The 10,361-nt window shown below is 64.8% G+C and overlaps 2 protein-coding genes across 2 annotated transcripts in view; one reads left to right on the plus strand and one right to left on the minus strand.

Annotated features, from left to right (window-relative positions):
• EMIHUDRAFT_458955 (hypothetical protein) overlaps positions 1–1,477 on the plus strand; it is a gene marked incomplete at its 5' end in the record, with an annotated part of 4,333 nt that extends 2,856 nt beyond the window's left edge. The window contains one exon of the mRNA XM_005769972.1: positions 919–1,477. Coding sequence (XP_005770029.1) covers positions 919–1,224 — 306 coding nt within the window. The 3' untranslated portion in view covers positions 1,225–1,477. The remainder of the gene's footprint in view (positions 1–918) is intronic.
• Positions 1,478–5,432: 3,955 nt separating this feature from the next.
• EMIHUDRAFT_75752 (mitochondrial carrier protein) lies at positions 5,433–6,500 on the minus strand (the record flags this gene model as incomplete). The annotated part of the gene is made up of 2 exons (XM_005769973.1): positions 5,433–6,245; positions 6,336–6,500. The coding sequence occupies 2 exons, from the start codon at positions 6,498–6,500 to the stop codon at positions 5,433–5,435; spliced, it is 978 nt and encodes a 325-aa protein (XP_005770030.1).
• Between the last annotated feature and the right edge of the window lie 3,861 nt (positions 6,501–10,361).

The raw sequence follows: 10,361 nt of genomic DNA on the forward strand, positions 1-10,361 counted from the left end.
CTTTTCTTCGTCTCTATTGATTATTATTTTTTTTAGCAGATATTTGTTTCTGAGTTCTTCATGTTAAGGATGATACAGGTGTGCTATTGGGAGGGCGAGGAGGTGTCGGAGGGGGAGGAGTCTGCGGTGGAGGTTGGGAGCGACCTCAGCGGTGACGAGCTCGAGCGGGACAGCGGCGACGAGGGCGACAGCGAGGAGGGCGAGGAGGGCGACAGCGAGGAGGGCGAGGGGGAGGACAGCGAGGGGGAGGACGGCAGCGACGCCGACGGGGCGGAGGAGGGGGAGGGGGAGGGCGGCGGCGGCGAGAGCGGGGAGGAGGACAGCGACGGCGGCGAGGGTGTCGGTGCCGAGGAGATGGCGAGGGCGGGAGGCTCGCCGGCCGCGCCCCCGAGACCGCCTGAGATGATCCACGCATCGGCGAGACTAGGCGAGGCGGATGGCCCCGGCGGCTGCGGCCCCCCGCGTGGACGTGTCGCGCATACTGACGCCCGCCGACTTTGAGCGCATCCGCCGGCGCACGCAGCAGAACACGCGTTCTAGTCTTCCAAGTAGCGCCCTCCCTGGGGGGGGGGGGGGGGCACGTATTCCGCTGATTCGGCCGTATTCGGCTGCACTCTCATCCCTCGCGGCCACGCGGTGCTCGGAATACTCTCCTCGAACCCGCATTCCCGCCGCGATCCTCGAACCCGCATTCCCGCCCCGATGTCGGTGTCTTAACACTGTAGGCTCAAGCAGATCCAGGAGCAGGCGGCGCGCCAGAAGGGGATGAGCAAAGGGCAGAAGCGGCGGCTGGCGGAGCTCGCCGACGACTCGAGTGACGAGGAGGGCCCGTCGGGCGCCTTGGCGAGCGAGGGCGAGGCGGCGTGAGGACGTGTCCGATGCCGCAGTCCGTGACGTGTCTCCGTGGCGCGTCCACAGGCGATCGAGGGCGAGGCCGTGGACCCGTTGGACATCGCCGGCGTGCGGGCGCGCAAGGCGGCGACGCGCGAGGAGAAGCTGGCCTCGACGGTGGCGGGCCGCGAGGAGCGCGCCGCGTTCGGCCGGCGCAAGAAGAAGAAGACGGGCGGAAGCAGCAACCAGGAGAAGAAGAAGACCAAGAACTTCATCATGGCGACCAAGACGCGGCAGGTGCAAAACAAGGTGAAGCGGCGCGAGGAGCTGCAGCGCCGCGCTCGCCGGTCGAGCAAGAAGCAGTTCCGAGGTTCGGTGCGCAAGGGCCGGTAAGCAGCTTGCCCCGTTCGACTGGAGTGAGGTACGGTCCTGTTCGTCAGCTACGTTGCGCGTGCCTAAGAGCTAAGTGAGTTCGGCCGATTTGGGTCAAAACGCTAAAAGCACTACGCCTAGGCGTAGATTTGGGGCAAAACCACGACCGAAGTGGGCCCGCCCGGGGCAAAATGGTAAAAGTGTAAAGTGGCGCGCCGCAGGCGCGCAATCCGCAAAAACTATAAACTTTGGAGATTCTACTCTCCGTAACCGTATATCTCGGCGCTCTCTCCAAAAATAGACTCGCTCACTATGAGCGGCGTGCCCAGCCGGCGGCGCAGCCAAGCCAGTGCGCAGTGCTCGAACTTTACCGGTATGAGACCGGTATTTTGGTGATATTTTTGATAACTTTGAAGAGTGGTATGGTATAGTGGTATGCGAAAGTGGTATGCGGAGTGTTGATTAGTGTAGCGGCTGTGGGTGTGGTCCCAGGAGGCGAAGCCATGCAAGAGTGCGGGTATTACCCGGGTATACCCGGATTTTTGCAGGTATACCCGCAAAAAACCGGGTATTTTGCCAATTTCGCCGATTTCGCCGCAAAAAATGCACTCGGGCTCGCTTTGGTTTCCGTGAGGCAGGTGGTATCCCATACCACTTTTTGATTAGTCTTTAGTGCAGGCCTAGGGTTTGATTAGCCAAAAACTCCCATACGACCGGTAAAGTTCGAGCACTGAGCCAAGCTTTGTTGCCCGAGAGGGCCTGACAAACTTGTAGCGCTACATGTTTGGACACACTGCGGGCGCTTTCGAGGCGAACAGCACAGCATTTTTCTAGGCATAGTGTGCGGGAACTACTTTGCGGGACGATAGCTCTACTACTTACACTGTACCTCCGGCGCGCGCGGGAGCCTCCGGCCCGGAGCGCCGAAATTTTTTGAGACGAAATGCTAAAAGTTAGGCGCTCCGAGACGATCGAAGTGATAAAAGTCGCACTCTCCCCCGACCCGATCAAAAGTCTAAAAGCACCCGAGGCTCCAGAAACCTAACCCTCAGACTATGGCTCTCCCATGTCTCTCTCTCCTCTCGTCGAAAAAAGCTGAGTTGTTGGGTGTATTCGTAAGAGCCACCATGGCGTAGCGATGTCAATCACACTATCGGTCGACCCGCCCTTCCATGAGCCCGGAGCGGCCGAGCATGTAGTCGTTGGTCCACCAGGTGCGCCAGTCCCTTACCCCGGCGATCATGGCGCGAACGCCCACGCGGTGGCGCGGCAGCTGCGCCTCCTCCGTCTCGTTGCCCCTAACGCTGGTGATGCGCACGGCGCACTCCGAGCAGCTGCGGGCGTCGGCGTCGGTAGCCTCGGGGCTTTCGTATGCGGTCCGGGAGACATCGAGCTGCACAAATCGGGTCACCGAGACCCCTCTTGCGCTGAGCCCATCAAACAGGCAATCCGACGACCATTTGCAGGAGCAGCGGCAGGGGCCGTGGCAGCTCACCCGCGCCCGCCCAAAGAGTGGCCGCACGCGCGCGTGTGCCGTCTGCAGGCCGACGGCGATCCTGTGAGTCCATTGAGGCGGATCGGACTTCGCGCCCTGTCCATGCGGCTTCGCCCCTCCAGGCGGCCGGAGCTGCGCGCACAGGGTGAGCGCCGCCCCAGCCTCGCGCGCCTCGAGCCCCATCTTGGGAGCCCCCGCACGCCTCGACGCAAAGTCGGCCTCGACGAAGCCGCGCGAGCCGATTACGGCGGCCTGCAAGCTTTTGCCCATGTGGCAGGAGACACCCATATCAGGCGAGGCGGCTTTTGGGTGTCGCTCCGGGGATGGGCTCACCGCCCGGAACATGTGAAGGACCTGCGCTGCCACGAACGCGTGGCCGGCGTTGTTGAGGTGGATGCGGTCGCCCGAGAAGAGCGGGGCGGTTCGGCCTGCGTCGATCGTGAGCGAGAGCACGCCTCGCTCGCGCGCTAGCGCCAGCATCTTCTCGTGCTGCTCGTCGACGTGTCGCAAGTGCACGCACCAGGGGCGGCAGTGGTTGTTTATGTTCCTGTGTGTGGCGGCGGGTGGCGCGAATTGCTCGAGGCTCGGGTGGCGGCCATCTGCAAAGGAAGCAAGGCACTCTCACCTTGGCAGGATCTCGACGAGGACCACCTTGGCACGCCGCTCGAGCAGCTCATCGAGGAGCAGCGCCACCGCCTCCAGCTCGCCACTGTCACCAAATCCCATGTTGGGCAAATACTCGACGGTCGCAAAGCGCGCCGCCCGCGCAACGTAGCGAGTCCTGCAGGTGCCCGCGATGATTGGCCCCATGCCGCCAATCGCAGAGTCCTGAAAGACCAGCCCCGGCTCGTCAGCCCTAAGGCCATCGAACACCAGGCGCGAGAATCTCGTCTCGTTGCGCTTCAGCCCGTGCCCCACCGAGTTGGAGCCGCCGAGGGCCACGTAGGTTGGTGGAGAGAGGACTATGGAGGTGCGCATGGTGCGCGAACATAAATTGCACGTAAGCACAGTTTTCATGCGATACTGACTGTCGAATTCCTCATTTCTTTCTCAGTGATTGCTCTTGCCGCGCCGGTGTCCAGTCCGAGCCTGGCCGGCTGTTCTTCATTCACATCGTTGCTTACTTACTGGCTCTTACGAGCTTCTGAGGTTAAAATGAGCTCGGGGGCTTCTTTCTCAGTGTATATGTGGCTCTTACGAACACCCGAGTAAGCTAAAGTACGTACCCGAAGGTGGACTGCTGACAGGCAGGGTTTGTTTGCGATGAGGAGCGAAAGAAAGAATTTTACGACAGAGCTCCCGCACAACACTGGGATACTGGGCACGACGGAACGCCGACTTGCTCGCGGGCACCAAGCGCGTGGCGGCGGTGCACCCGTGGGAGTCCAGACAGGCAGCGAGCCCGCCACCCCCTCCCTGCCTCTCCCTCCCGCCTCGCTCCACACGTCGCCCCTGCCCACCACCATTGCCGTTGCGGCGCTGCTCAGCCGTAACGGACCCACCCCCTTGCTTCAACCCCCGCACAGGCGGGCACCTCAGGGGACGATGTTCATGAAAGCTAAGGCTGGAGCTGAGGCAGCCGCTCGACCGCGCTTCTAATTCTTTTTGGACCGCTGCCGCGCCGATTTTTGTCGGCACAACATCATAACTCATATCGGAAGGTACTGTACGGCCCGCGATACTCTATGTGTCTCAAGTCTCTCAGGTCAGCATGCATGGAGAAAGTGGCAGCTCTCTTCCGGGGCAGTGTTGTGGTCGCTTATATAGGTGTGTGCTGTGGCGGGTGTTCCCGGCGCGCGGCGGCGGTCCCCCCTAGCCGCTTGCCCTACTTAACCGCTGTCTCCTGTCTCGGCTCGAGCGGAATCGAGCCAGAAAACGAAAGGCTAGTTCCATTTCACTCTGACACGCTAATCTTGAAAACGTCCAACGGAGCTCCGTGTTGCTCCCAGCGCCCTCCCCCGCGCTTCCTGCGGCCATGGCCGATGATACTAGTATGAGAGGTCATCTGGCTACCGCGAGCGCGACTCAACTCGCCGACGTCGTCCGATGATTGTGCCTCAAAGTCAGCCTCCGGAGGCTATCGTGGGGTCGAGCCGGCAGTAGCCGTGACATGTGGTTCCACCACCCCTCGTATGCTTTGCCTCTGACCGCCACCGTTCCCAGGCTGCCAAATGGGATGGAAAGGAAGGCTCGGCGAGCGTATAGAAGCGTGCTCGACCTCGTCGTGGCAACCTGCACGGCAGCGCTGGTAGGCGCGATGAGCGTCGTGCCACCTGACCCGAGACGGGTCGCAGGCGTCGTACCGAGCGCGTCGAGACCGTGTCCTGATGTGATCTGCACGGGTGAGTCACGTCGGCGTCAAAGGAGCGACGTGCGACCTGTCAGAGCTTGATCTCCGATCTCAGCGGCGTCGAGTCGTCTCCGGCGCGCGACAAAGGTACATCCACAGGACGCGCAGAGGCAGCTGCGACCCAGCGGAGTGGACGGTAACGCACCGCGCCACCTGCTGTGCGTTACCGTCCACTCGGCGGGGTCGCAGCTGCCTCTGGAAGGCACCGAGATGTACCTTTTTCGCGCAATGGTCAAAATCAAGGTTTTGTAACGCGAGCTGTGCCACAGTGAAATGGAACTAGCCAAAACAATCTTTTATTATACGAGTGCGTGGGCGTACAAACTCTGGAAACTGCGTTACGTGTCCCGGGCGGTGTAGTGACAGTGACTAGTCTGCTGCTTGTCACCTCCGCAACCGCTCCAGCACGGCTGCCTCGAGCACGCGCGCCCGCTCCACAAAGACAAAGACGAGGACGCAATACGGCCCGAAGCGCAGGTAGTTGGCCGTGCCCCCGCTGTACAGGCCAAGCACGCCTTCCGACGCGACCGTCTTCCGCATCACGTCCCACGGCGACGAATATACGGCGGCGCCGCCGCCGCCCGCCTCAGCGGCCGAGGGCGAGTTGACAAGGCGAGTCGCGGCGAAGTCGAACGGCTGCATCGCGGCCACGACGGCGGCGCCCGTCACAAAGGAGGACGCGACGTGCGTGAGCAGCTGGTCGGGCCGCAAGCCGCACGACGAGACCACCCACCCCTTAACCGTGTCGTACGTCGACAGCTGCACGGCCGACGCGACAATCACACGCGGCGCGAAGGCCGAGAGGCCGCGGAACAGCCCCGGCAAGCCGTCGGCGCGGACGATCGCTGCGAGTGCGCCGCCGACCGCGCCGGAAGCAGCGGCATGCTGCTGGCCGACGGCGAGGGCGCCGCTGCTGCTGGGGGCCTGCAGACGCGTCTTGACGATGAAGAACGGGTTCGAGGCCAGCGCGGCGAGGCCTCCGGAGATGCCGGCGAGCCCCAGGCTCTGCAGGTACTTGCGGAGCGGCGACGCAGTCTCGTCTGTGCCCGAGAGGCGCTTGAAGGTTGCGTACACGCCGAAGCGGACGCTCACGTTGCTGAACTGCCAGAAACATCCCGGATAGAGTCCGCGCTGCAGGCCGGCGACGCCCTCGGCGCGGCCGATCTGCCACAGCGCCGACAGCACAGACGGGTAGGGCTTGCTGCCGCCGCCGGCGCCTTGCAAGAGAGAGTGGCGGCGCTACAGGCGCACAGAGAGGGCGCTCGCGGGCGGTGGGCTGTAGGCGACGTGGCAACGTGGCAGTGGCTGTTCGAGTGCTGCTCTGGCGCCTTGCAGCGCCATGCGGGTTTTAACGACGTCCACCGGGTTCGTGAAGACGTAAGCGAGGACCGCAGAACTTCCGGAGCACACGAACTCGCCCCACCAGGGGCGCTCCGCGGTAGAGGCAGGCATGCGAGGTGATGGGCCTGACTCGGGCGTCGAGAGCGTCGCCTAGCCTCTGCGCTGTCTGGTCCTGGGGGCGGGGGGGGGGGGCGGGGTGGGCGACTCTGCCAGGGGCCCCTCCCTCCTCACGCTGGACTCGCCGCAAGCAGTGAGGTAGAGGGTTGGATGAAGAGAGAGTAATGCGCTCTTCTTGCCGTACAGACGCCACGAGAGGGCCTGCCTGGCCCCGCCGGGGCCGGTTCCGCAGCCCGCGAGAGCCGACCGCGGGGCTGTGCCGCGGGTGCCTACTGCCGAGTGCCACAAACACTGCGCCGTCCCGCCATCACCTACAGGCTGTCTTGTGTGATGGTTGGGATGTCCAAACGCCACCATCTTGGCTCTTGCGACCTCAAACCCGCGAGCTGTATGGGTGGTCCTGACGTCGACAGACGCCCGATGACCACGGTGAAGCTGAGCCGGAACGCGTCGACAAGTCTCGTCTGAGCCCGTGGCGGTCGCCGGCTGAGTCGCCGTACACGGGCCGGTACCTCAGGCGTCACCTCCGCAGCCTCAGGTCTCACACTCTATCACCTCCGCCAGGACGCCGTCGGTGGCACGCTCGGCGGCGAGTTTGTGGCAGCCCCACAGCAAGCGCGGCGTCGAGCCTAATCGGTCTGGTCGGTTCGCGGCACTCACTGGGTGCCAGGGAGTGCCGCCGACACGCGAGCGGTGCTTCCTGGCAGCGCGCGCCGGCTGTGGGGCTGCCACAAACTCCAGACACGCTTTTTGGGACATTTTCGACGCTTTTGGCCCATATACTCGCACAACATGCCGGGTGGGGGGGTCGGGGTGCTGGGGAGGGGTCTCGGTTTCGTGAGGCTAATACTTGCCTTTCGGGGAGGGGCCTCGCGGCGTAGGCGCGCAAGCACGCCCGCCCTCTTCCCCCCCTCCCTCGTGGCAGCGAGTAGGCAGCGAGTCAGAGGAGGTCTCGAGCGCCTATAAGCTATATGAAGGTAAGTATGTGAGATGGTGATGGGAATGGGTGGTCGGGCGGGCGGGCGGGCGGGCGGGCGGGCGGGCGGGCGGGCGGGCGGGCGGGCGGGCGGGCGGGCGGGCAAGCGGGGATAGGCGGGCGGGAGGGGTGGAGCGGTCGGAGCGGAGAGAGCCGCAGGTGTCGAGGTCATGAAATCATCAAATTTTGAACTTGCCCGAGACAGCCCGGAAACGGTCCCGAGCCGTAGCCCCGGTGTCGGCGCATCGCCTCTCGGCCGCGAGGGGCCGGCTCCGCCGCTCAGTCGAGCAGCAGGGCTCTGGGGCAGGTTTGTCGACTAAGTGGTCGAGCAAAAAATCGGCTGCATCGGCGACACGAAGATCTTTGCCGGTGTGCCGTCGGACCCCTCGGGGGTGGGGCGCATGGGGGCGTTTGTCGCTTGCGGCAACACGCTGCCACGCGCCCGCGAGACGGTTCTGGGCGTGGAGGGCGGGGACAAAGGTGGGAGGGTGGGGATGTGGGACCCGCGGACGGGGACCGGGACGGTCGAGGCTGTCAAGGGCCAGTACACGGACGCAGAGGGGAAGTGCCGCGTGGAGGCGCTGCTCTTCGAGGAGTTCGGCGCAATGAGCGCGGGGGTGGAGGAGCTGCTGATGCGGGTGGCTAAGGTGGCGGGCCGGAAGCTCACGTGGTGGCAGTACGACCAGACGTCGTGGTCGGCGCGCGAATGGATGCCGTTTGCGCTGCAGCGACTGTCGGTGCAGCTCTGGACGGCGCTCGCGGACGAGGCACAGCGCGCCATTGGTGCGGCGTCGCGCGACCGCGAGGGACCGCGGGGGGGGGGGGGCTAGCGGGATGGGGGGTTCTAAGGGGAAGGGAGCGGGGGGCGCCCAGTAGGGCGCCGGCGCCCCAGCGTAGAGGGCCTCGTGTAGCCCTCCTTTTGGTATATATAAAAAATCGGCGAGGAAGCCGCACCGGCGGTAGCCACGCCGGGACGAATCCGGACCGATCACATTGTTCGGCACCGCGGCGCGAATTCTATTGATACGCGCGAGGGCCGGCGCGACCGCGCGAGGGGAACGATACAGGAGCACGATCGGCTCATCGCCTCGGCCTTCCACCGCATCGTCGGCTCCGAGGCGGGCTCGCCGGCGCAGTGCGAGCGTGCGCTGCGGCAGGCGCGCCTCCCGGTCAAGCTCGGCGGGCTCGGCCTCACCTCCATGGTGGCGATCCGGCGGGCCGCGTGGGTCGGCACTTGGGCGCTCGTGTGGACGCCGCTTCGGCGGCTCCACGCGCCTTTCCGAGCCGTCGACATCACGGCCGAGTCGGCGGCTGACTTCCAGCAGCTCTCCATCTTCACCGAGCTGCAGGACGCACACCGCACCCTCCTCGATGACTATGACTACGTGGCGAGGACCTACGAGCAGTACGACCGCCAGGTCTTCGACTACTACGAGGAGGGCCTCGCACACCTCCGATTTCACCCGACGGCCTCCCCGACCGCGACACACTCCTCCCGTTGGCCTGCTTCGATTCTGGCAGTGAGCATCTACACAGCGCACAGCGTCGCTACTCCCAGATCATTCATCATGCAGCATGGCTCGGCTTTTGGAATGCGTTGCAGCTACCGGGCGTGGCTAGGCGGGAGGCGGTGCGCTTCATCGCCGTCAGCCAGTACCAGGCGGGCGCCTTCCTCAACGCCGTCCCCTCGCGCCGCGACTTTCGTATCTCGACGTGGGCGCTGCGCATCGCCGTCCAGCGGCGCCTCGGGCTACCACTCGACGACGCGCTCGCGCGGGGCGCGCCGACCTGCTCGGCGCGCGGCGGCAAGGTGCAGGACCCGCTGGGCGACGCGGCCAGCAACATCGGCCGCCTCGGGCACTGCGGCCGCCATAACAGCCTCCTCGCCGCCCTGGCCAAGGTCATGCGGAGCGTGTGGGGCATGCTCGTCGAGGTGGAGCCGCGGGACCACCTCGGCTACTCTAACGACTACCGGCCTGACGTCTCGGTGGCGGGCGCCGGCCGCTCGCGCTCACGCCTCGTCGGCGACGTCAAGTTCAAGGACCCGCTCTCCTCCAACCCAGAGGACGTCGGCCAGCGAGGCGCTTTCGTCGGCCTCGGCAACACCGAGCCCGGCACGAGCGCGGACGTCTTCGGCCTCGAGCAGCGCGGCGCTGTCGGGGACGGCGACTTCAGGCCGAGCGACGGCGGCGGCTATGTGGCGTACAAGAAGGCGGACTACGCGCACGCCCTCTCGCGCTCGGACACCGACGTGCAGATGTACCTGTTTGAAACCTTCGGCGGGTGGTGCAACGCGGTCAAACGGCTGTTCTACCAGATGAAGGACAAGGTGCGCAACAAGCTCTCGAAGCGGCAGCACGAGGACGAGGCGAGCTGGTCGACGCGGTCGTGGCTTTCGCTGCAGGCCCAGCGCATGTCAGTCGCGCTGCAGCTCGCGGCGGCGGAAGAGATTGCGACCGAGCTCAGGCTCGCCGCGGCGTCGGAGGACGCCGCCGTCGCCTAGACTCCCCTGCGTCACTACGTGCCTCCCCGTCTTTGTAGCCTGGCGTTTGTGCCCCGTTTGTGCCGCGTCCCGTGCCCCCGAGTTCATTTCATAATAAAGAATTTTACAAGCCCTCTCGCACACGCACGATCCACAGGTGTCGAACCACCAGCCCGACGCTCACTACAAGTGACCACTGTGGCAATCGCGCTGACTCTGAAAAGCTCGCTGTCTATGGACCTTTCTGAGCGCTGTGGTCGCCGCAGACTCTGGCTCCAACTTGACGGCGGCACCGGCTCGTGCGACAGCCAGCCGCTCTGGAACAAGGCTCGCGCTGGGCGCGTACGGCCTCAATTCGCGCCATTCTTCTTTCTGCCTAGCCGCCCTGGACCGGCTG

This window comes from Emiliania huxleyi, assembly GCF_000372725.1.
Source record: "Emiliania huxleyi CCMP1516 unplaced genomic scaffold EMIHUscaffold_404, whole genome shotgun sequence".
NCBI lineage: Eukaryota > Haptophyta > Isochrysidales > Noelaerhabdaceae > Emiliania > Emiliania huxleyi.